This window comes from Apteryx mantelli, chromosome 14, assembly GCF_036417845.1.
Source record: "Apteryx mantelli isolate bAptMan1 chromosome 14, bAptMan1.hap1, whole genome shotgun sequence".
Taxonomy (NCBI): domain Eukaryota; kingdom Metazoa; phylum Chordata; class Aves; order Apterygiformes; family Apterygidae; genus Apteryx; species Apteryx mantelli.
This window is the reverse complement of record NC_089991.1, coordinates 5,483,727-5,510,033: the sequence shown is the minus strand read 5'-3', so window position 1 is coordinate 5,510,033 and position 26,307 is coordinate 5,483,727. Positions and strand designations below refer to the sequence as shown.

The 26,307-nt window shown below is 47.1% G+C and overlaps 1 protein-coding gene across 2 annotated transcripts in view; it reads left to right on the top strand.

The window, feature by feature from the left end:
• The window catches only part of KLHL3 (kelch like family member 3), a 50,665-nt gene extending 39,448 nt beyond the window's left edge, over positions 1-11,217 (top strand). For both annotated transcript variants that reach the window (XM_067304544.1, XM_067304545.1), the window contains 4 exons: positions 2,807-2,935; positions 5,811-5,951; positions 6,167-6,310; positions 6,620-11,217. In XM_067304544.1, the coding sequence (XP_067160645.1) occupies positions 2,807-2,935; positions 5,811-5,951; positions 6,167-6,310; positions 6,620-6,648 (443 nt within the window). In that variant the 3' untranslated portion in view covers positions 6,649-11,217. The remainder of the gene's footprint in view (positions 1-2,806; positions 2,936-5,810; positions 5,952-6,166; positions 6,311-6,619) is intronic.
• The last annotated feature ends 15,090 nt before the right edge of the window (positions 11,218-26,307 follow it).

Below are 26,307 nucleotides of genomic sequence, written 5' to 3'. Positions count from 1 at the left end.
AGGAAGGAACGGCAGGAACTGTTCTCTAGACTATCTTCAGTTGATAAAGATTTATTTTGTATGGCTTAATGGCTGTGGCTTTTTCCATTCTCCTCTTTATCTTGGTGAAAAAGTGTGCGCATGACTCCCACAGAGCCTCAGACCCATTCTGGACCTGCTCGTGTCTCCTGAATGCCACTAAATGTTGCAGGTTTCTTTGCATCCTTATTCTTCCTGGGCTGCTCATAGTGCTGAAGTCTGAGATATCTCTGGCCAGTGAAAGAAAACAGTGTTATGCAGTGTATGTTGTTGCCATCAGCAGACACTGGGAGAGGATATAGGAGATCTAGATCTAGGAGAATGATCAGTTTAATCAGGAACCTTTTTTTTCCCTATTGCAAATTCATTCCTGAAGCAAATGGAAGAATTTTATTTGGCCTCATTTTTAGCATAGCATAGCAATTTCCCATTAGTAGAGTGGGTAGCAGTCGATGGCACAATCCTTGTTATAAACTCCACTTTGAGGTGGCTTGTTTTAGCCTGTGTGAATGAGAAGTACATGCAAGGTGTTTATGTGAGAGAGGAACTTGGAATAAATATTGGTCGTTCTGCTAAATTTGCACATTTGTTCAAGAAGCATCTCCTTTATAATCGGCCCATGCATGTGCTTGTGAAATGCTGGGCTATTGATGGTCATTGGGATTTGCTAAAGTGGCTCCATCACTTGAATGCTAAAAAAAAAAAAATTAAATACATATCTATGAGAGGCATTTCTGTGAGCAGCTTTCCTGCTGGAGGCGTACAAAATCCTTTTCCTTAGCTTTGTTTGAAAGAGCAAATGAATGTTTCACCTGTTGGAGTCTGATCACATTGGTGTAGGGAACAAGCTGCAGCCTGTAGTCAGATGAACACTGTGGATTAACTATGAAGAAGGCTGATCTGATGTCTGCAGGTATTGAAAATATCTAGTAATTGGCGCAGGCCAGGGAACTTCACCTTGTCTTGCTTTCTTTGGCACTCCAGCTTTGGTTCATTGAGCTGCACCAGGCGGATTGAGGCAGCAGCAGAAATAAGTGTTTGAAATGTTTATAGAGATAGGAAAATGTGAATGAAATTGCCCATGCCTATACAGAAATGCAACCCCCCTGTCCCCCCAAAATTGTACTTTCAAGCATGCAACAGGACCAATAAAGAGCCAAGTGTGTTCCCTGGGCCTTGTATGGGTAACTTCATAATATTCATGTTTGGAAGGGTTATCCCCAGTTGCAGATAGCTTGAAATGCCAGTGCGAACTGCGAGGGGAGAGCTGGCACACGAGTGCTTTCCGGAGGAAACGAGGTGAAGATGACCAGTTCTGGGGGTGGTTGTGCAGTTCTCTGAACGACAGGTAGCATGGGCACCTGTGGCATGCTCCTCGCAATGCACCTCCAAGGAGGTGGCGTCTGCTGAACGCCCACACGTAACTCCGGCAGCAGCGACTGAACAAGTCCCATTAACAAAGCTGCTGCCAAACGTGCTCTCTCGGTGATCTCATTGCTTCTTTAGGAGAGAAGGAGCAGAATTGCAGACCTCGTCCCTGCAAACCTCCCTGTGTTGGTCAGCAGTGGGGCCTCTAGGGAGGGCAGCAAGCGGAGAAGCGTGCGGGAGAAGGGGATTCAGGGACAGGACCACTGCGTGGGGACACGCTCTGCGGAAGAGAAGAGCAGGCCTGTTCCTGGAGTCTTTGGAAATAACACGGAAACAGGAGGATGGAGAAGTGCAAGACTGTAGGTGGAAGCTGCTGTTGAGAGTATCATGTGATGAAGAATCGTGTAGCGTGTTTGTGGCCAGGCTCTGTTCCCACAGAACATTAGTCGTGTTCATGGGTTTTGTACAAAACGTTGCGGTAGAATTTTCCTATGTGTGTGTTTGAACTTTATTGTAATGCTTATTTTTTGTAGTGTCTAGGGAGCCTGGTCTTGAACCAGAACGCCTTTGTGCTAGGAGCTCTAGAAAAGGACCACAAAAACTCTCTCTGCCCTGAGAGCTTATAGTCTAAATGCAAGAGAGAGCTGATACATGGATAATACAGGGTGATAAGAAGAGAATATTGGTCAAGTCTGTGAACGGTGGTTGTGGTGGAACATCAGCCTTAATTGTTTAATGTGTGGTGTAGACTCATGACGTCTGATCATACTCTTCTGGTCTCAGTAGGTGGGTGTTGTCCAACTTTCATTCAGTTGAGGTAGATATACCACGCTGTGAGAGTCTCCCATGACAGCTTCTGTGCTGCGATCACTCGGTGCAAGTGAACTTGAATGCTGCATTTGCAGCATTGGTTCATTTTGATGTGGCCCAGATTCTTTAAAACTGGGCCTAGGTTTGCAGGCAGGTATTATATTAATATAGGAGGTTATGGCATATTTATTGCTTATGTGATATTGTAACTAATGTACAGTATCAACCTTTTAACAGCTCACCTGGCCGTGTGGCACCCGAACGTGAGGAAATGCTAGATCAGCAGAACGCGCTCCGATTTCATCTCTTATCCCAGGCCAGCGAGTCATTGGGAAAACCCTCTGGGGTTTTGGCTCCTAATTAAGCTGCTGTGTTATGATTGTCCTTGTCTTAGCTGACAGCTTAACTGCTTAAAAAGAACAGCCCCGTTTGTCTGTGAAGCTACTTCAGATCCTCCTGGTAGGAGTTTCCCCAGACGCCCCAGCAGGTTTCAGCAGGTCTCCTGGGGCCTCCCACAGCAGGGATCTGTCCTCACGTGGGGCCTCCAGGCGTGATGGAAACGTAAATCCGTTGTGAAGATAATGCTGGTGCCAACATGCGTCTCTTCCAGGTAAGCTCTACGCTGTGGGGGGTTACGACGGAGCGTCCCGTCAGTGCCTTAGCACCGTGGAGCAGTACAACCCGGCCACAAACGAGTGGACTTACGTCGCCGACATGAGCACGCGGCGCAGCGGCGCAGGTATCGCCTCCGAGGCGGGTTCCCCAAGGCGGGTAGTCTCTGGCTGCTCCTCTTTTCGTAGAAAGCGAAGAAAAAAGTGTGTTGGCATTGCTGGGCTGGCAAGTGAAACCTGTTATTTTTGCCCTCCCACCCTCCCATGAGGGGAAAAAATCATAATTGCTTGGAAGCTCTCAGCAGCAATCCTGACTTCATTAAAATCTGCCAAATTGAAATTAATTTCTGGGTTAATGAAATAACGTTCAGTGTTTCTAAGTAGCTTCTCTAGCAGATGCATCTCACTTATAAGCAAAAAGATGTCTGTCCAGATTGCAAGCTGCAGGCTCAGCCAGGGACTAGAAAGGCAAGCTGTGCCTCCGTCTCTCTCCTATCGTTGGGGTACTTTTGTCGCGTGGATTTTTGTTAACGGAGGTTCTCCGCAAGTTGAGCGAGCCTGGAGGTTGGCCTGTCCGTACGCGCTGAAAAAACCCTATAGGTTAAGCTGCGGCGGGGATTTCCTTCTGAGCTGGGCCGTTGTGAGACTGCTTTCCACGCAGTGTCTTTCTTTCCTCGCTCCTACTATCTTTTTCTTAACCTCAGGGGAGGCAAATATGATCACACACTGTTGGTTTTGAGTTAAAGGAGTTTTTTAACATCTGCTTGATGCTTAAAGCTATCCCAGCGCAACACTGTAGGAAAACAGGATGAGTATCTCGTTGTCAGTAACATGTCAAAACGCGGCAAAAAAGTCCGTGCCTGTAGCGACACTGATTTTAGTGGATTTTCCTTGTCTGAAACGCTGCTCTGAGCCCTGCTTTGCAAGTGTGCTCGCACACGGCAAGTCCCGCGTTACGAACGCTCTTAGCTGCCTGCCAGGTAGCACTGCAATTTTCTCTTCCCGAACGGACGACCGAGCACGTCAAGCTCTGGCTGTCCCCGAAACGCGTGGCACGTTGTCCCCCCGCGGACAGCAGGACAGCAGGGAGGGCGCTGGCTGGTGACAAGCCGTCAGAAGCGCTCCTGCAGCGTGGTACATCGTCCAGCGCGGTGACAACGGTGCTCAGAGCATCCCGGTGCTGACATCTAGCGGAGGCGAGCACGGGCGTCCCCGAGTCCCCGGGCGCAACGGGAAGCGCAGCCGGCACCGCTGCCGGGTGGATTGGGTGGATCTGCCGGGTGGATTGGGTGGATCTGCCGGGTGGATCGGCGGGGAAGAGCCGCTCTCCCCTCCTGGCGGGCTGTCCTGGCTGCCATGCGTCTGTCCTGCTGCACAGGGAGGCAGTTTTACATGGAGAGGCTTTAGTCTGCTTCTGACTCTTTCGCTCTCCTACTCGCTCAGTTGGCTTACTGATTGAATTAGGAAAAGAAATACTAGATTTTTGTTAATAGCTGAATATGATCGAATGGTAAGGTGCCGAAAAGCCCAGGCTGATGGGCTCGGACACAACAGGCTTCCCTAAACTAGTTAAGTTAGTTCCCATTCCCCAATCACCTGGGATGCATCTTCTACAGTCGCTACGCCAGGACTTGCACCGGGACATATTCTGCTCCTCCTGCATGGTGCATGTTGGAGCACCTCAGCCAAATGAAGAATTTGGCCCGGTAAGGTGGATATTTATGGCGATTAATTGGAGATTATGGCGATTATGGAGATTAATTGCCTGTGTGTGTCAATGAGGACCCATGTGCGATGTTACTTTAGGCTTACGACATCCCTCCGGCTCTCGCACGCTCTCTTGGTACAGCTAGAGATGCCTGGTCACAGGCAAACCCTGTGCACAGCAAGTTAACAAAATCTGGAGAAGAGAGACGTGGTGGCGATAGGGCTGGCACAGCGTTCCTGCCTCCTCCAGAGCGGCGGTGTCCCTGCCATAATTTTAATTTATCAGTTGCAGGGTCCGGTTATAGCACCTGGACGGCGTTCCTCCCCCTGCGTCGTGTTGCCGTCCCGCAAGCCTGGCACGGCGGCACGTTTGCACAGGGGCCAACTTAAAAACCCGTCCGTTTTAATTTGGCGGGGCCCCTTTCCTCCCTGCGCACACCTTTTTGGCGCTCTGCCTTTTCCTAAATTGTCAGCGTGAGACGTCTTCAGGGCGCGGGGGCCGTCCTGCTGGCGAGCGCCCACGGTTAGAGTGATGCAATTCAGATCTGCATCTCTGTTTTACCAGCATCCCAGCTTGGTAATTTTAATAGAGGCTTTTGAACCTATTAATGAAGGTATGTTGCTGGAAGTGTTAATTTGCATGGGTTGAACACGTTAATTAATGTAAATTTACTTAATATTAGGCAAAAGCCCCTAAAGCAGCAACTCTGCCTGCAGCTGTGGGCTCTGCAGGTAGTGGGGCTTTGCAGAGGCAGAGCCAGGGCAGCTGGGAAGGTGGCTCGTGCCGGCATGGCCGCGGGAAGCCTCTACCCTGGGGGCAGAAGGACCAAAGTGCCCTCAGGAGCTGGGGCCAGAGCGCGTTTGAGAAGAGAAGCGCCCGAGGGGTGAAAACATGTGGCACAGAGGCAGCAGGAAAACCAGAAAATAGCTCCTGGTCATAGGGGGTCGGGCTAAAAGGAGAGAGCCCTGCGGCAGGAGATGGTCAGCCGGGCTGGGGCAGGGTGCAGCAGTCAGGAGAGCGATGGGAAGAGATGGCAAGTTGGCCAAAAGAGATTAAATAAAGGCAGGAGAACGTAGTGGAGATAACGTTTCTCCGGGAGAGGGCACAGCCCTGACAGGTAGGATCTCGTCCAGTCCTTACTGCAAAACCGGCTGGGTTCACCACGTGATCTTGAGGCATCTGGCCCGGGTTTTGGAAAGGCCTCGGACAGGCCCGGGCAGAAGGCGGTTCGCAGGCGTGGGGGCGTGCAGCCCTCTGCCCCCCGCATTCGGCTGACGCTGCGCGCTGTTTCGCAGGCGTTGGCGTTCTCAGCGGGCTGCTGTACGCTACCGGTGGGCACGACGGTCCCCTAGTGAGGAAGAGTGTGGAAGTCTACGATCCGGGAACCAACACCTGGAAGCAAGTGGCGGACATGAATATGTGTAGAAGAAATGCAGGTAACCACCACGTGCGTTTCTGTGCTGTTTGGTTGCTCTTGTCTATGTGTGTGGGTTTTTTTTTTAATGTTACTAATATGCAAGTAATTAGTACTGTAAGAAAGTGATAAAAAAGTGTGATATCAGCTTCTCTGCAACGGGTCTGAATGTGGCAGGCAAGTGTGTCATGGGGGATAGGTTAGCCTGAGTCTAACCATCTGCACCCTTCTTTGGAGGTGTGTGCGCAGTGAACGGGCTCCTCTACGTGGTCGGAGGAGACGATGGCTCCTGTAACTTGGCCTCTGTGGAGTACTACAACCCCATCACGGACAAGTGGACGTTGTTACCAACCAGCATGAGCACTGGGAGAAGTTACGCAGGTAAATAGTGGGTGCAAGCGCTGGCGGCAGAGCACAAGGCTGTCCGGCTCCCTGCCAAATGCCCCGCAGCCACGACCGTGTCTGGGATCACTCATAAACTTGTGGGCTGTGCCTCCTGACGCTTTAATTTTACATTTTCACGTGTTTCATGAGGCTTTCAGTAGAGGAACCCTTCACAGAAATAGCAAAGACGGCTGTCTCTCCTAGCCTGTGGCTAGTCTTTGGCTTTGCAGTATGTTTTTAGCCACATCACAACCCGGGAGCTGCTCTGACCGTGCGTTTGTGTCTGTTTGTCCGTTCTCACGACAGGTGTGGCTGTGATTCACAAACCATTGTGACACACGATCGAGGCGGTGTGAAGAGCAGAAGTCAAGCGGATCCAGCTCGGTGGTGTTGAGAAGGTGACCGACCTCTGCCTTGACCCATCTCATTGCTGTTAAACTCTTAGCATGACAAGTGACACGTTGCAAACATCATCTGCTCTGTGGTGGATTGTGCGGCAAAGCGCAGGTCCCTCTGGGGGCGTGATCCATGCTGGGCACGAGCTGTTGCTTGTTCTCCGTGGTGCAATCAACCGTTTCTCTCAACGGCTAGTTGGGATGAACACTGTGCTTGAGCTGCGGGCACTGAATTTCTTGTGTGAAGCAAAACTGCTACGTTCGGACATGTGAGTAAGAATGGACACTTTTGGATTTCTTCACTACTGATGCTCCATACACATTATTGGTTGAATTTACTCGTTGTGCCTGGAGGGTGGACTTTACTACTGACGGTGGAGACTTGGAAGTACCAACAGCAGAAGCGGTCAGCAGAAACGGGCTGGAGCAGGGTGCTCGGGCTGTGTGACGCTGTCTCGGTCATGCATTTGTATTTGCCACTGGACTACTGTACATACCCCTGGACCGCTTGTCGTGCAGTGGGAGATAAATATCGTGTGATTTTTATCTGTGTCATGAGTGCCGTTTCCTGTACGTGATGGGACCTGCTGGGGCGGTGCCTTTCCTGGGGCCGAAGTCTCAGCACCTCAACCACGCCAAACGCCGCTGCTCCGGGGGGGTTATTGCTCCCGTCAAACAGCTACTGCTCGAACAGAAAGCATTCCTGACCCATACGTTTTCCGTGCTGTGCCGAAAGCCCCAGTTCTAGCTCTGTCCAGCATTTCAGTGCCATTTCATAATAGAGCGTTTAGATATCGAAAGAAATACCTGATGGTGCCATTAATGTAGACACGGTACAGCGAGAGCCCTCGGTCACCCAAGCAGGGATTAATAACCGAGGTAAAATACCTACAGTGTCTTAATGCTTCCAGAGTACGGAGATCTTACTAATCAGTGTCGTTGTAATTTTTGAAAATTTTCCTGTACTGAATGTGTTCTTCCATCAGTATGAAGAATTGATGAGATTACTCAAAACACGATGAAACGGACAAATGAAATCCAGCTGTGGTGCAGTTGTCTTGCTTACATCCCAGATCCTTAAAGCTTTCTGTTTAGGAGGACGTTTGACTTCCAAATAACCTTTTTGGTGACTCCTGTACTCCTGTGAGCCACAGCATGCTTCCATATGCAGGGGTAGACTCCCAAAGACTCTCCAGCTAAAGGGGACTGATGAAGAAAGATGTTTCCTCTCCTCTTTTTTTTTTTTCTCAGCTCACTTAACTTTGTGCATTTTATTGTCTTTTTAAGGAGAGTTTGTTTCACTGTTTTTTTTTTCTTTTTTTTCTCCCCCTGTAGATCAACTGAGGCTTTTTGTAGTGGGCAGCTGGCCTGCAGGACTGTGTGTGTGTGTGTGTGTGTATGTCGCTGTCAAGCTGTAGCACTTACCGCTGATGTTCTGCTGGTTTATATCTCCACAGAGCTCCTATTAAAAGAACTATTTATGACCTTCTATGGTAGAAAAGAAAAATACTTAAAAATTGTTTTTGGAGGGACCTCAGGCTGAATCATCTTGTGCCGCTTTCCTAGGGGATGCGGATCACTTCTGTAAATAAGTTGATTTTTCGTGTTTGAGGTGGCACAGTCCTTTTAACCTGGGTGCCTGTTCGTGGTGGGGGGCACAGCGCATCGCCCTGCTGCTTAGCCTTGCCCAGGAGGGGGCTGACCGTCGCGGGGAGCGTTAAATACTGCCCGCTCCTCTTGGGGTGCTTTTGTTTTCGGAAGCAAAAGCAAAGTGTCTGAAGAAATGGCAGGACTGTTCTTGATATCTGCCCTTCCGTTGTACGACAGGTGAGAGGTCTTGGAGAAAAAAAAAAAAAAGTCGTTTCTGTAATTCCCTCTAAGCGTCTTGCTTTGGGTTTTACAGTCTCCACTGAACCATACCAAAATAGGAGTAATATTTGCTGCTCTTTTATGATGGACTTTTTTATTATAAAAGGTAATGAAGGTGGTAGGAAGGTGTCCACTGACTAAATCTGGCTGCCGATCCGAGTCCAAAGGTGAATCTTCATGGTGACAAAAAAGCCAGATGATGCCTTGGTTCGGACGGATACACAAATTCAGTGTCCCAGAAGCTGGTTGGCAGATGTTTCCCTTCTCCTGCAGTCCTCGGGGATACAGGATAAAATGGGATAGGCTGAGGTTTGGGACAGAGTTAGCATCTCTCATCAGCCTGAGATGACAACTGGCCAAGGTGGACAAGCCTTTGGCACATGTGGCCCTCATCAGGTCAGGTATACACTCAGGCAACGTAAAGCTAAATAAGAGTTGGGAACAGTCGCCAACTAAGCTGCCCTGCCTTAGCAGGGAGCATCACTGGAGCAAAGGCAAATATTGGTGAGAGACTAATAGCTTCTGTGGGTCAGAGAGAAAAACTAGTAGTTAGTGCTGTAGAGACGCAAGCTGGAAGGTTGCAGGATTTGTCAGATGACATGAAGGGTGGATATGCTGGAAAGCTGGTTGATTTTTTTCCCCCCTCTATATCTGCTTTTCTAACAGGAGTACACATCTCTCTGTAAACCTTCCTTGCTTTTAAGGAAAACAGGTTTTTGGTGATTTTCTGCTATTGTAAAATGGCATTTATGCACACCGCCAGCCTAGACCTGTGGGCTCGCTGGACAGGGCCAGGGCTCTCGTCGCCCGCCGGGGCTCGCGGACCGTGTTCCTGGCTGCGGCCGCTTCTTCTCCGCGTTTCTTTCCTTCCTGCTCTGATGTTGCAGTGTTATGCAAGTCAAGTGACCTCGTTTTCCAGCTATGCAATATGAACAACTGAAACACATGACAAACCAGCTGTATTCCCCCCCCCTCGAACGGCTTTTCGGATTTGTCTGTCTTTGGCGTGTGGTTTCATGTTTCTGTTACTGTTTCTGAGCACCTGAGCCAGATCCTTTTGAGACTGCCTTTTTCTAGGACTGAAAACGTAGTGTTAGCGCTAACCAATTTTACTGTAAATATTTTTATAAGACAATTTTAAAGAATTTTTTTGGATTGCTTTTTATTGTTGTCAATGACACTTATGTTAAATTCTGGATTTAATTCTTACACTCCAGTGCAGTTCTTGCTGGCCGTGATGTAGGTGTAAGTTTGTATGTTTTCTGCACAAGAAATTAAATATTGTAACTAAGGTCTGGGATAGCTCTTGTGTTGATCCTAACATATTATAGAAGGGACAGCGGTGGGCTCAACATTATGAAATAGATTAAAATCCATTACCTCAGTCACCAATACACTCTTGGATTAGTAGTTATTTTAAAGTAATTGAAAAACTCGGATCTAATTTTCCTCTGCTGTTCCTTTGCGGCTCTCCCGCGTGAGCGCAGCGCCGCTCGAAGACGGGAGAGGTGGCGCACGTGATACAACGCACCTGTACAAAACCCCCAAATCGCCAAAAATAATCAAAGTACCGCAGGAGGTTTTGTAAAAGCTTTAAAAACGTTGGGGCTAGTTCCTCGCGGTGGTCTTTCTTGACTCTTAAGGCTTGGCCCAGCCCAGTTGTGCTTGCACACCGCCGGGTTTGCACCGTAGGGGAGCAAATGCACAGCGGGATATATTTGCATCGGGCAACGTGTTGTTAGAACAAGTTTGAATCAAGTCCATCTCTCCCATTTGCGCCTAATAGATAAATTGGGAGTGATTAAAACCAATTTTCTGTTCATTGAGTTTATCCAAATACTTTTTCTGTCTAGCTGTGTAGAGCACTGTAATTACCATAAATACACTTGGCAGCATTTGCATGACAACACCATGAAAAGCTTGATGCTGTTCTCGTTTGCGGTGTTTGGAGACCCAAATCCTTAATATCCAGCGATGTGTGGTGCCTATTCATCAAACTAACGTGATGGTTCAACAGATAAATGCATCTTGTTCTTAACATTTGGGATTCATTGCTAATAAAATGTAGCGACAGGACAGCTGCCCCCTTGGCTTAACACCGTGCCATAAATCATATTCACATAAAAATACTCGGTTGCTCAAAGCTAGTGTTTGGGAGTATGTTAGACATTATAGTCTGGAAATGAATGAATTCACTTTTTTTTTCCTCTGCCCTTGTCTTTATTCATGAGATTAATAAATTATTTTCCTCTACGGTGACAATAAATAAATACTGAGAATTTTAATTTGTATATTTTATGTATAAAGAAATCCTTTAAGAATATTGGAAGATTGTGAAACAATTTACCTGGATGCAAAATTCTTTGTTTTCATAAAACAGACTTTGTTTGATATGATAGCTGACAGCATAACATAATGATTTGGTTGACTCTTCAAGCCCATTTTTTGATTATTATTATTTTTTTTTTGCATGAGCATGAAGGACCAAGGACGTTGCAAAGTAATTCTCTTGACAGCTGTATTGTCCATTGCGACAAACAACTCAAGGAACTGTCTTCACTGGCATAGTTAGTATTATAACAGAAAAATCACACTGTAGTTTCCAGGACTTTAATTTGAATAAAAATTGGACTAATGAAATTCTCCTGGGTCCGTTTTGATTTCTTCAGCTTCTGATGTCGACATTCTTGACACTCCCTATGGGATTTTTCTTCTTTGATCACGGCAAGCACCAACCCCAGTCTGACCACGTCCCCTTTGAAGTGGGACACCTCCGCTTGCCCCGAGCCGAGCCTCTCCTGGAGGCGTTGAAGCGAGCTGGGTGTTGATACTGTGTCTATATGATATATATATACTTGGTGTCAGGCTTAGGGCACCCCTGGGACCCCCGGCTCAGCTCTGCCCGGCCGCCTCCAAGCTGCCACGAGGGCGCTGGGCGCAGAGTGTCCCTGCTCCACTTGCACCCGCCAGCGCTGGATGTGGGACAACCTTGGGTTGGGACATCAGCAGAAGATGGGGCCAACGTGAAAAAGGAGAGTTTATGCCTGTAGGCACAATATTTCCTAATAACAGCATAAAGAAACTCATCGCTTCCATCATTGGAAAGATGAACACAGTTAGGAGGTCGTCAGGCTTGTTTCATCCCATGCTTATGGCGCTTTGCGCTGCTCTCCCTTGCGTTCCAGGAACGCGCCTCGGGCCTTGTCTGCTCGTAGCGACGTATGGCGCCCGATTTAGCTACCACGTGGCATCCTGGCATTTCCTTGCCTGATGAACACTGGCAACGTTATGCCGTGGGTTGCTCCGTGGAGCTGGGTGACTTTGCAAATATTCCTTATTTCATTTCAAATTTATCCTTCCCACACGGCCCCTTTTTATTCAGGTTTAAACCGATATATCTGAAAACCTATGAAGCTGTAGCTGAAGGAAATCCTTTGCAATAGAGGAAGAAACCTCACTACCTCAGTTTTGCTGCAAGAATTTTTAGAATTGTTATTTCTTTTTGCACCCTACCAACTGAGCTTCTGGGATGTGCCATGCCCTAGATGCCACCCTTGGCAGGACAAGTCCCACGCAGCGGTGGCTCCCGCCTTGTCTCATCCACCTCAGAAGGCTTTTTTGTGCTTTCGCGGTGAGAAAAGGCAGCAAGCGCAGGGAAATGCACCCGGGGGGCGGCTCCGGTCCCTGAGCATCCCCGTGCCGCGGATCGGGGCCCCCAGTCCTTGCCGCTCGCCCTGCCTCTCGCACCCAGCTGGTGGAGGGCTGGTCCGGGGAACAGTACTGATATTTTCCGACGCTTTTCTCTGCTGGAAGATGCTTACTGTGTCCCCGCTATGTTTTCTCCCACGGTCTCTCGCGTACCCGCACGGCCCCAGCCTGCAGGGCGAGCGCTCGCTCTGCTGAGCCGAGCAAACCCGCTCGCCTCTGCATTGCAGGGCAGCTCCTTCCCGAGCAACCCCGGCTGAAATACGGCTTTTCTGCAGCCGAGCGATGCCGCGTGAGTCATCAGCGAGCTGAATCTAAGGTAGGGCGGAAAGCGAGCTCAGCCAGGGAAATTGCGAACGTCTGATAAAAGATATAGCTAATTGTAGCCCCGAATGAATCATAAACACGGCCAAAGAGGTTTGCCTCGCATAGCCGTGCCCCCGACTGTAGCGGTGGGATGAGGCTGGGGCGGATTCGGGAGGCAAAACCGCGTCTCCCTGGGCTGGCGGCTTGTACTTCAGCTACTGCATGACAACAAGGAATAATTGCAATTAAAAAAAAAAAAAAAGTCTGTTGGACACTTCTGTAAAAAGCCAGCGTACGGGACTGCTGCAGAGCCGCTGCCGGCGACGCACACAGGGGCTCCCGGAGCATCCTCTGGTTGCTCCGTGACGAACGGTGCCGCATTATGTAATGTTACGCTGTGCCATCAACAAGCCCAAAAATCACTTAACGACTTAGCGATGCAAAATATTCCAGAGAAATTTGCTGAAGTGATTAATGTTAATGTTCTTGTTCAGCAAATTGAATGAGATTTAACTGGCACAGCTGCTGAAGCTCAATGCATTTGATTTGGCCGCAGTTTTCGAACTCTACTGTCGTGAGCCTTGCACTTCTCCTCCTTTCACCGTAAACCTCCGCAGACTCTGCTAGCGTATTGCTCTGTAAATCGTGGGCCTGAAACTGCTGGGCTCTCTTTCTTCAACCAGAAAAACATCCAGAGGTTCCCTCTAAGGGATATGTAATGTCCTGTCCCAAGGGTCCCATCCTCCCCTCTTCTCTAGAGCGCAAGGGATTTAAATGCTATTTTGCATGTCTTTTTCTTATTTCTTTATATTATACACTTTCTAGAGTGTTATCTCCCTGGAACGGTGAGTTTGTCCCACCAGATGAGTGTTGAGGTATAATTCAAAACACGTTCCCGTGTTTGAAGTCAGAGTTGTGTGTTGAGACAGAAACGAACCCTAAGACTTTATTTGGTGTTTCCTGAGGGTTTTTTTTTTTTTGCACAGGTCATTTCTCTTGGTTATTCCCAGCTGCCTAACTTGGGCAGACAATGTCAGAAAAACTACATCAGTTCATCAGCCGTATTTTGTTGCATGAGGAGCCGGTACATGCGCTGGCTTCTCTCCCCTGGGAACGGGCATCCCTCGTCGTCCTGCACTTCGTCCCACGTAGCTCAGGTTTTTCTAAATCCACTGGAAGAAATTCCTGGGCTCTGTTTTTGACCTACACCTCGCCTCAAACACACGGAGGTGGAAAGTTTTGTTTGACTTAATGCTTAATTCTCCACCAAATCCTCTTCCTGGGCCCCATTCTGCCTCCCTCCACTATCCTGCCTGGACTGTTTTGCCCGGCGCATGCACGGCGAAAGCCCACGCGGAGCTGGGGCGAGTGGCACGGCGCCTCCGGCAACGCCGCTGGGGCCAGGACGCCTCGCGTGGCTGTCGGGGGCGGCTCGCGGTGCCCCCGCTGCGGCTGGAGCGACGGGCAGCTGAACCGAATCGGAATTTGGGTCTTGAAGGGGGAAACGTGCATCCGCTCCCGGCCGACCTTGGCTGGAAGCGCGTCCTCGCCGCGTCCCTCTGCCTTTTTGTGCGCGTTGGTGTTTCCTCTGCTAGAAACTGCAACGTTGGTAGAGCTACAGCGCTCCACACCGCTGGTTTAGGTCAGAATTGGGCAACTTACTCTTTCCTCCTTGCGTAGGCATGAGGAGCAGGTTGCTGGAGCGGTTGGGGGCCAGAGCAGACGCTGCGCCCCGGCGTGCGAGGCTTCACCCACCAGGGCCCCGAAACCCTGGCGGCGGCTGCACGGACCCCAGCGCTAACAGACCTCCGTTAGTCTGTCCGGGTGAAAAATGCCGTTGATAAGGTGCAGCTAATTTGCGGAGTAATGGAAAGCAGCCTGGGACACTGGTAACCCATGCAAGGTGAACATGATAGAATCATTCCAGGAGCATTAGATTTTTTTTTCTAAACTGGCTAGGTTTGGGGGTTTAAATGGCTGGAGGCTCTTACAGCAAACGGTTTCCTAAGATTTTGGGACCTATCTGTACTCCTCCACACAATATTAGGAAACCACTTGCTGGCCTGTGGCTCTTTGAGTGCTTCTCCCCTTGGACCCCTGCGCTCATCAGCACCTTCCAAGAGCTGAGACAGCCGGTCCGAGACCGTCCTGCCAAAACACCCATCGGCAACCAGGTCCTGTGAGATGTCACCCATGGCTGTCACTCATTAGCAGTTCTTAAAATCCCCCTTTGGCTTAGGTGTTGCAAAGAGACGGGCTGGAGGCCATGTCCCAGCCTGTATCCGGCCTGGTGGACCCCGATGGATGCAGCAGATGCCAAAGAAAGCTTCACATGCCTGTGGCTTACAAGAGCACAGTGTACAAATGGCCTTGGGGACCACATGTTTTAAAGAACTGCCATGTGATCTTCTTTCTTAAAATATGTCTCAAAACTCAGGCCATGAGTAATAATTGCCTATGTTCTTTTTTAATAGCTCTATTTTAAAGATGAAACACCTCTGTTGAAAGAATACTGAGCTACTGAGAACAGCTTGGGTTGTTTAATAAAAAAAAGTCAAACTGTTACTTGTATATTCTTGTTTAAATCCAATATTTATTTAGATATAGACAGACAAAAATTACAAATGCAAATGACCGTGTCATCACTGTGAAATGAATCATCCATCATTCTGTAGCATGATGCAAAGACTGCGGATAGGACCGTTGATAACTTAATTACTAAAATGCTTATAGCTATAGTGAATCCTTATGGTTATCAGGAGCTAGCAGCAACTGCATTTGCTTTGTCAGGGAGCTACCTTAAAAATACCAGTGCAAAGCCAGATGAAAGTTCATTACTTAAACAGAGACACCTGCCTGATGCTTTAGCTCTTAATTATGATCAATTGTTTCAAGCTGTGGAGGTCAACCATTTCACACGCTTGCATCCTTCAGCTCTTTCCTCTCACCATTTTTCACAGGGAGAGTTTAATTGCTTTTCTGGCTTTCCTTCTGCTTTCTCTTGGAGAGATGGCCTTATACTCCTTATCCCGAACAAGCCCTCTCACCGGGGGGAGACGGGCGAGCAGTGTCCGCAGAGGTGGCCGTGGTGGAAGCTGTGGAAGGTGGCACGAGGGTGTGGGAGAAGCGGTGAGTACGGGAGGGGCAGAAAGTCCGGACGTGGGGCTGTGTGGCATTTGAGCAAGCAGGGGAGTGATGTGATTTGTCCTTTGGGCCTTCTTTTATATCCCCGTGATAACTCATGTTGGAAGAAGAAAGAGTGCTCGGGTCCCTCTCTTAAATATCCTTACAAGGAGATGATGCATTAAGGATAGCAAATCATTGACTTTCTCTCTGCTGAAGCTGTCCTTGGATCCGGATGTTTTCTGGAACACCTATTTTACATTTAAATCGTTCTAGTATTTAACATATCTTGTTTACGGCAAAATTGAAGGGATTTACTGTCCTGCACTGTGATCAGGGATAGCCTGGCAGGTAGAGGCATGATGTGATGGGCTCCAGCTGGTTTGCAGCTGGAGGTCCTGGTCACGTCTCCCACCAGGCTGCCCTGGGATGGATGGTGCGTTGTTGGCGCTGCAGCAGCCTAATCGCTGGTACAGGTCTCCATCACAGCAGTGTTAATGCTGCAACTGCGTTCTCAGCATTAATTTCTCTTATGCAACAGTTGCCAAAGGAACAAATCAAAATTACCCTTCCCTATGTTTACTGTGTGTTTAATAACTATTAATAAGTTAATATGTCTGATAATAATTATTAATATGATAAACTATTCTTTCAGAAAAAATGGGAACAGGAAGTCCTAAAAATGTGCAATAGAAAATAAAATGGAAAAATAGTAACAGCTTCCTCCTGACTCAAGAAGCAGAAATAAGGGATTCCTTTCTGTCACAGCTGGTGTCTATCCAGCGATAATTTGGGTTCTGCCAGTTGTGTGACTGGAGGTATTAGATATAATCAGACTGATTCCCCTTGAGTTTCTGCACATGCTTTCATTGCAATGCCTATGTATTTTTTCCTTATCTAGTTAATTCTGCAATTTCTCACGTATGCAGCAATTTGAGTCACCGCTGAGTAAATGCATATTTTCCATTGCTTTGTCAGGGCGCAATCACTGCGGCGAAGCTCTGAGAGTCAGTGGCAGCCGGTGCGAAGCCTGTTGGGGGCCTGGTGGCTTTGCGCATCAGGATGTGCCATGCAGATCGCCTGACTCTGGGGGTCAGCACAGCCAAATAAATGAGCACAAGCCTGGCCAGCAAAAGCCATTGGCAGTGCGGTGCATCTTCCTGAAAACTGTGTTCTGCAGCGTTTGAAGGCATGAGGATATGATTTCCTTCTCATTCAGAGAAGCTATGTAATACATGCCCCTGTGCTATATTTTGCATATAAATTGGGATCAAAAGTACTGGAATGCAATCTTTCCTACTCTGTTTTCCAGCCTCATGGTATCTGAGCCCATCATTTGATGATGTGTTGGCTGCTCTGTTAAAAATCACTTGCAGCCCAGAAGCAGGAGTTTCTAGGGGGTATGTTTTTAAGAGCGAGAGTTTCAGTGATCTCTTTTTACAGCGTGACGTACCTGCAGGGGCAGAGAGCTGTGCCTGGGCTGGGAGCAGTACCCTGGAGCAGGTACAGGGGGATTGTGTTTTTAATTAAGCTAATATTGGCTACCTGTGAACTCTTAGGGGTCTCATTATCTCACTTCACAGTTTGGTTCTCAACTAATTGTTATCCCCCAAACCTCAGAGATCGCAACTTGAGTGCTGTGACACCTGTATACAGGTCAAAAACGCTGTTAAAAGCAAAGCTGTTGTATTTCCACTGGAGGAGAGAACCAGAGGCCAGCATCCATGGGGCTCTTTAGCCATTAGCAGCTGAAGTTCTTAGAAGAAGAGTTTATAACATGTGGTCCTATGGCTGTGCCCAGCAAGACTTCATTTACGTGATATTATTTGTGCTTTAACATAGCTAAATGTTTTTGCCTTGCTTATATTCTAGGATGTCTTGCCTAGTTCACTATCTTGCTGAAGATGAGCAGAGTTTGGCTTGAACCACAGCTCTGAATTGCAGACCTTCTGACTTTGGGAAAATCTGCACCCAAAATTTCCCTTTGCCCCTGGCTCCTATAGCACTGTGGGTCAGGCATAAGCTGGAGCAATTAACACCAAATTGTATGACTATGTCAACGAGAGCAGAGAGGGGTTGTTTGGGGTGAAAGTGATGCTGCAAAATGCAGGCTCTCAAATGTGTACGGGGAGAAGAATCTCTGTTCCTCCTGGTCTCCTTCCCCAAATGGCAATTAGCTCCTCTGGAGTGCTCTAATAGTCCTTGTCCTTCCCATTTAAAAAAAAACAGAGCAAGAGTCATTTTGTGGTGAAAGAAAAGAGGGAGTTGGGGCTGTTTCTCCAGCTGTGGTGTGCCAAAATGCCGGGAGAAAATCTGGCCTTTTGCTTCCCTTATGCAGGACTGAATCCTGCCAAAGCCTGTGCTGTTCTTCAGGTGCTGGTCACAACTCCACTCCTGCCATGTGTTCCCGTCCCTCCCTGCATGCCTGGCAGAGCAGTCATGCTGCGGCGGGATGACTCGCCTTAGGGAATGGGCCTGTGTGAACACACGCTTGGAGAAAGGCACCATGAGACGCAAGCAATTAGGCTTCCCCAGGGTGGCTTCCAGCAGCAGCTTTCAGGCAGTGAAATGTCACGTGGGTGGGAAATACAAAGTCGGGGGTGAGGACAGGATTGCTGCTTTTGGTGGCAGTGCAGGCGTATGCTGGCTTAAATGGTTCGTGGAATTATAGGTTAGGTCCGTACTCTGTGGGAATCTAAACCAAATAGCTGGTCTCGCCCTCTTCTTGTTCTCCTTGCTGTGCCTCTTCCCATTCATCCAGGAAAGAGGTTAATTTTCTGCTGATTTGGTTCTCGGAAGGTCTTTGCAGTGAGTTCACGGGCAGGGAGGGAAGGAGAACCGGATCAGCATGGGATGCTGTGCAGCTTGTGCCTCAATCGTCTCTCCACATCGCTTTTTATTAAAAGTATTTATGCTCAGGCTTCCTACTTCTCCCTTTCTTTCACCTCTCTTGCCCTTTGATTCTTCAAATAGTTGGAAATTTGGCCTCTTGCCCACCTGCTATTGTCCATTGCTTGTGTATGTGGACAAATAAATGAAGTCATTATTTCAATTAAATTAATTTCTTTAAGTCCTACAAATACGCTCGGTGGGAGATGGGTGCCACGTGGTCACTCTGGCCTCTTGCTCGCCAGGGGAAGGTGCGGGGTGAACTTGCACTGCTGCAATCTCTGGTATCGTTGGTCATGGAGACTTGCAAGGAACCTCCTGATCTGGACAGATTTTTGGGGGGCAACTTCTTCCTGTAATATAACTTATCTGCACAAAGTCATCCAGTGCACAGAGCCGGCGTGCAGGAATATAAAGCTGTTAGATTTCCTAGACAGGATTTTTCATTGTCAAAATGCACTGGGAAAGTCGAGGGAAGGGATCGTGAAGCCTAGTAATTGGTGAAACTGGGATTTGTACCAGAGCAGTGCAACTACCTCCGAGGCCACAGAGCTTTTCTCAGCTCTTTTTCCAGCTGCTTCCTGTCCCACAGAGCTCTATTAGTTGAGCTTTTATGGGATGAGGTCCTCATTCGCACGAGGTCTCTTGGTTGTCTGAGCGCGAGGCTTGGGCTACTGCACCGCCCCAAGGCTTCTTTGAAGCTCCCTTTTATTCTAGCAGAAACTGAAGTTTACCCCCGTCAGCACTGTCCAAAAGTCATATTAGCGATAATAAACCCAGTGCTTGGGAAGTGTTTGTTTTTAAAATGTAAACTGAAGGAAACTGCCTTTTGGAAAAAGCGAATGATTTGGAGATCATGTTACAGGTACCCTGAAATAGAGGCTTTCCAGCTGCTGAATTCTGGGATTTGCATCTAATAGAAGCTTAATTCAAAGTTTAAGTCTGAATAGCATTACCTAAAAGCCGCCCACATGGGTAAGTAACATTTAGAAATTCCTGGGGGTTGGAGAAGGTGATTTTGTTGAGCGGTCCAGGTGCTTCCAAAGCAAATAATTACTCTTTGAAATTAGAGCCCCTTGTTTGTCTCAGTCTGCCTCCTCCCTTGCCTGGTCTTTTGGAAATACAAAGTCAAGAAATAAAGCTCAGGAGGTTATTAGCACCTCCATGTTCCATCCTAATACGGAAGCGGGCAGAGCCGCAGACAGGACTGACTGCCTGTGCTGTCGCTGGCTTGTTGATGAACCAGAAAAGCTTCTATTGGTTTATGGAGATGAGATTTAGATTTACACAAAAGCTTGACACCATGCCATGTTTTTAATTATTATTACTTTTTTTTGAAAAGATATATGAGATGAGACATGCATACACCATAGATCCTTAATGTGGCTGTTAAGGAGAAGACCTTTGCCTCTGAAATTCATGTGTATATATATATATTTTTTTGGAGTTAACTCATTGTATAATTGCTATTTAAACAAACTGGGGCCAGATTCCTCTAATTTTGCTCTCCTCAGAAAATGTCTTTCTTCTTAAGTTGGCTCATTGCTTTTAATGAGAGGTTGGCTGGATTGGATTCCAAGTAAATGTAAAAACAAGAGGTAAAATCAAGACCTTACACTAACTTTTATGGTTCCCTAATTTAGAGCAAACTGAGCCCTTTTAATTAAATATTTTCCTTGGCATTTTTAACTTTCTGAAGCTACAATTGATTGCCCATGTTTCACCATTTATGTCTGGGATTATTAGTGGAACCTGGCCTTGTTTTGGCCTCTTCAGTAAGTTATCAGCTTTTGAAGCTGCCCTTTTGTGAAAGGTACGGTGCTTTACATAGGCAACTCAATGCTAAAATCAAAGAATAAGTTGCTCTGTTATCTGCTCACTTTTAAATATCCTCTAAATTGTTCAGTGCACTAGGTTTCAATGAGATTTTGACAGATTAACAGCTGACAATTCATCTTGGAGCCTTTGGTAAATCCATCTCTAATTAACTGACATTTTAATGGTCCCTATGTGGTCACCAGCTTCAATATAATTTAATTTAATTTAATTTGCTGGGCATGATTCGGCACACATGAAATCTGCAGCCAAACTCGCGTTCCCGTCCCTGCTGCAAGCAGTGCCAGAGACAGAGGCTGCCGTCGGTTACTCACGAGTGTCATTAAGAGCAGGTCCAAAGCCCCGGCAAAGGCAACGTGAAGACAGCAGGAGGCTTCACAAGCTCTCAGTGTGACAGTTCAATCTAAACAAAGTACTCTGGTTTTCTTCCCTTTAAAAAAAAAAAAAAAAAAAAAAAAAAAAAAAAAAAGGCAAATTCGCTGCGGGAATCGTGCCTCTGGGATAGGAGGGAGCCTGGAGCTGCCTTGCGGTGGGCTCTCCCACGCAGCGGGGCAGCTCGCTCCTCACCAGCTCAAACCATTATTATTCCTCATGAAATACATGCATTAAATATATGCTGAGTTCCACCTTCCATCCTATAGCTGCGCTTCAAACCTCAAAGACAGACCAGAAAAAATAATTCCACCTGTTACTCTAATGCAGGGCATATTTGTCCGGCGAGGTGCGGAGCACAAGCCATACAAATGCTCGCAGTTAAGTTCTAAAGCCTCTATTAAATAGACTCAAATACATTTGTACATGTATTAATTTAATTCCTTCCTTGTACCTATTAATTCAGTACGTCAGAGGAATGTTTCTGTGGTTTACTTGATTGCAGGTTAGCTGTATCACTTCTCACCTGCAGGTGGGGTTGCATCAGTCCCTATGCCAAAAATGTTGATTCACTGAGAAGCTGAAATACCATATTTATAACCTAAAATATATTTTAGTGATGCAGGGGAAAAAAAAGCCCTGTGCTCGATACCTTAGCTGTTCTGGTCACTGTGCTTGCAGCTGGAATATCCCCAGCGCTTTTTATAAGTTGTATTTTGGTTCTCTGTAATGGTAGGATACGACAGAAATGTCCTGTAATGGTGCGAATTGGCTTGATAATATGTTGTGTTTATATGGCAGCTTTTGCTGTGATGGTGCTGTATGAAAGCCTGTATAAGCTGGTGCACAAGTAGTTTTAGACTCTTCAGATCTGTTCTACAGCTCTGTCCACAATATTGTTGAAGAGCCCACTTCGCATCTGCCGGGGCTTTACCCTTGCTACGAGTGGGTGGGGGAAGTCCGTTCACTTGTGTATGAAGGATAAACTGCACGACACCCCAGGATATCGAAAAATAATTTGGTGAGCTTAGTCTGGGAGGCTCAGAAAGAAGACAGCAGGCTCGACTTGATGGCTTTGCCATGTCCATATTCCTCACTCTTGTCGCTTGGAGACAGTTTCTCCCAAGCTGGTAACTTTGGTGGCTGCTTTCCGTTCTTCACCTTGTTACTGAATGATCTCCCAGCCACCTCCCAATAGGATTTAGTTAAAAAGGTAACAATGGAATTGGAATACGGTGGAATTGCCTATAGCTTGGCCAAGAACAACCAGCCTCTCCGGCCGGGCCCCTGCCTGGAAAGGGAGATCCAGGATGCTCACGCAGCCTTGCTCCACTGGGTCGCCTGCTCTGCCACGGGTCAGGCATGCCCAGCTCATGGCAGCTCCCTTGCATGATCCTCGGAGCGCACGGAAATTATATGTTACTAAAATTAAATAATTATGTAATAGTAATTTTTAATTTAAATATTACCTCAGTGCATGAAGGATTTAAAAGAAAAATTGACTTCTTGCTCCTTCTGCTGTAATACTGCTTTGACAAGCTCTTAAGCAGAGAATGCGAAACCTTGCCAATATTCTGAATATTGCTAAATGTTGCCTTTAACCATGCGGTGTTTTAGCACACAGGATGAAATTAATGAATCTGATGATAATGAAGGTATAACTGAATGAGATGAGTGTTATGCCTGGAGGCTAATCATCAAGTAATTCGAGTGAGGCTGCAATTATGAGATTAAGATTTGTCTGATAACATTGTTTACCTTTATATAAAACAAAATCCAACACTTAATAAAGCAGCAGTAAATTAAATTAGAGGAAAAGAAAATATAAAGCGCATTTTTTCCCCCTTTATCTTTTTCCAAAACAGGTATATTGAGTTAGCTGTATTCAGAAAGCCTGGCGTTGCTGCAACCTGGAAGAGAGAATAAATGTGCTCGAGACCCTGGGGGCAGGTGGGGATCTCATGGGGTGGACGAACGTGCGGTGCTTTGGCCGCAGTGTCCCTGGCGCAGGGTTTGGTGGGCAGAGGTGGGTGTAGAGCTGGGGTGGGAGGTGCTGGCGCTCTCCTGTTCGCTGCACATCTGTCTGAGCAAAGCCAGAAAGGTCTCCACAGACGGCAACTCAACACTGATGCTCTGGCACAAAGCAATGCAAATACCATCCCGTTGCTTTTTGTATTCTTCCCCCCACACCTGGAAACCTCATGAAGAAGCAGGGCTTGGAAATGAAGTAATTTTGTCACTGTCACTGTCATTCTCCCGGCCCGTTTGCGCACACGTGCATGGAGGTTTCCAGTGCTGGTGCTGCTCAGCTTTTACTGGACAGCAGGCGAGGGGCTGACCTGGCCTATACTGGGCTATCATGATCTTTCCACTAGCTGACTTTGCCAGCAAATCACCCCAAATATGCCTGGTGCTGTCCCATGCTGACCATCCAGGTGCCCTGGAGGAGCGAGCTGGAGAGACCAGTTCACGTTGCTTGGGGATAGGGATGTGCTCATGTGCCACAGGGAGGAGAGACCAACCTGAGGTGAGGGGGATGAGGTCAGGATACCGAAAACACAGCTGGAAAAAAAACGAGGAGAATATCTAGAAGCATGTGAGACATCTCCAGGTGGGTGGCCAACAGAAAAGAGGAAAGAGAATTGCCCAGAGTGGTGTGTGAGACACAGTTACACTGGTTTCTCTGGAGAAAGAGCAAAAGCAGGGCAAGAGTGGGGATGTCGGAAAGGAATGAGTTTGCAAATGAAAGACTCGGAAGAAACTGAGTTTTTAGAAAAAAAGATGCGGCGCTGGAAACGGCAAGGTGGCTTTGTGGGGTCCAGCCCTGGAAATGCTGTGCTGCCGAAAGAACCTTTTAGAGTTCAGTAGAAATACAGCCCTATAGGCTGGGAGTCTGGAGGAGAGACATAGGTGCAGAGTACAGCCCCTCACTGTTTTTGTGACTCCGAGTTAGTCAAGGATGATCTTGGCTGTTAAAGCCACCAGGAGAGAGATGGAGTTTTTTCCACCACAAGATGGCATCAACATTGCAGTGAAGGAAGGAAAGACTGCAAGAGAGCCTCAGACTGGAGGCCAGAATGGATTTGAAATGAAAACATTTTAAAATTAATAGCAGGCTGGTAGAAAACAAGCACTTGTCACACAAGCGTCTCTTACGAAATTGTATTATCTAAGCACTTATTTTTTGATGCATAAAATTAAATTGCCACTCATCAGATGAACCTGTGTGGCGGCTGATTATGGTACTAGTTGAGTGAGCAAAATTTTGCTGGTAAATACTTTGGTGTCTGTTGTTTGCGCAGACAAAGTAGAAGCGGTTTGTGGTCCTCTTGCTGGCCTCCTAGAGCCTCTCAGTTGTTCACTATAAGCTAACAACAATATTCATCCTTGTCTAATGCTTACCAAAGTTGTTTCTAAAGGTTCTGACTGCTGTTCATTTTATGGAAGTTCTCATTAAGATGCTCTACCTACTTATTTCAACCCTTTTTCAGGGCTCCCTTTTGGTTCTGGGTGGCCCCATAGGGTTTGTTTAGAGTGAAAGTCCACCTAAATACTCTTGTTGCCTCTTTAATCTCCCTGAATGCACCAGCTTGCTTGAAATTTATATTGGTTTTGCAGTATTCCAGTATAGCTATATTCCTATACAAAGGGCTAAAGAAATCTATCTTTCTTCTCTTAATGATTTATATCTCCCTCTTTTTGCTGATTTGGTTTTAAAGCAATAGTTATCAAAATGTCATGCTGGGGAATTTAATTCATGGTGTCACAGGATTATGCCAGGGAACTCTGAGATTTATCAAGCGCTAACCATAGGTGCTTCTCCTTTGCTGTGTTTTATGATATATAGCTGCCAAAGGCTTATTTCTTTTAACTGCTGTGTGTGTTGCTACAGTTTTCATAGGAGTCATGGAATTCATGTTTTTTTTCCCTTTTTTTTATTTGAAAAGACATGAGCTTTATCATCTTTACTGTGGGCAGGTGGTAGGACAGGAACGTAGGATGGTGATCCATCTTAGTAGCCCTTCCAGTCCAACCAGCAAACATGCGTGGCCCAAGGAATGCATAAAGCAATGTTGAACCTCCGATCAGTTGTGCAGTAACGTGCGTGCTCTCTTGATCCTCTTGCAGCTATCCATTTATTTCTGAAAGTGCTTTTGCAAGTGGTGTTATAGCAATGACTGTTGTGCTTGATCTTGCATGTACTTCACACGCGGAAACGCCGCTGAAGCCCATCAATGTTTGAGCTAGAGGGCTTCCAGACCTGGCCTGCGATGGCTATTTATGAGGCTATTCAGTCGCTTAAAATAAAAGAACAACATCGCTTGACTTGATAAATCTTTTCAGCATGGATGATACTAGAGAGCTAAACAAGATCAGACAGACACAATGCGGTTGGGTTATGTTATTTATTTTGCCTTTTTTTTTTTCCTGCAAATGTGAGGTGGATTATGGCTGTGGTGGGTTTTTGTTGACCAGCAGTTGCATTTGCTTCATGGCCTCTCCTGGGTTGAAGTAAGCTGGCTGGCAGCATTTTCTTGAGGGGAAAATGTTTCTGGCATCTGTCACCCTCCTTCCTGGGAGCAGAAATGTTTCTCTTAGTTGTTTTAACTGCCCCAGCAGGTAGGTTTCATCTTTGATCTCGGGAATGTGTGACAGCTCATGTTATCAGCCTTACGTTTGAAATGTGCTGGAAATAGCCCTACCATTTTTCCTTCAGTTCTACCTCCCTTCCATCATCCAGTTTAACTTCTTAATCCTGTAGACATAGCATATCATTATACAATTTTCCCTTTACACGTCCACTTAATGTTTTTATCACCCTTCTTAGTTCAAGGCCTTTTATCATCAATTCATTTTAAGCATTTCTTCCCTCTGCCTCCTAGAAAAGGAGATAGTAAAAGTAAAAAGGCAAATGACACAATTGGAAACCCAGCTCCTGAGGCATCAAAGCTGCGGTGCCTTTGACAGAACACCCGCAGGACACCAGAGGCTGTCGTAGAGCAGCAGTGCCTCCAGCTTCGCACATTTGCATTCACGGCAGTACAATAACTGCTTTAAACGGAGTTTTGGGGGAGTTTTTGCCTTCTTTTGGCAGAAGTCCTGCCCCGCCTCTTGGATAGCAATTGCACAACCCCGTGTTTCACGGCGCGGCAGCTCGCTTTGGAGGTTTCCTTCTGCAGGCAGCTGGGTTTTGTGCCGCTCTTCAGCAGTGCCGTAGTGAAGGTGGAGCGCGGCTGCGTGAGCTCCTCGCCGTGAGCGCAGCTGGGCGCTTCCCTCCCGTTAGCCGGGCTAAGACGCGGCTGATGTGGACTGACGGGAACGTCTTTCTAAACGTACATGTTGCTGTCTGAGCATATACATATGTCTATAGACGTTGCCATATGCCAGTCCCCCTTCCCATGAAAAATATAATATATTTATTAACTTCATGAAACTCATATGTCAGGCTTGAGCGTGGTATGGCAGAATGTAAAGCATGTACTTTGGCTTTTCACTCTT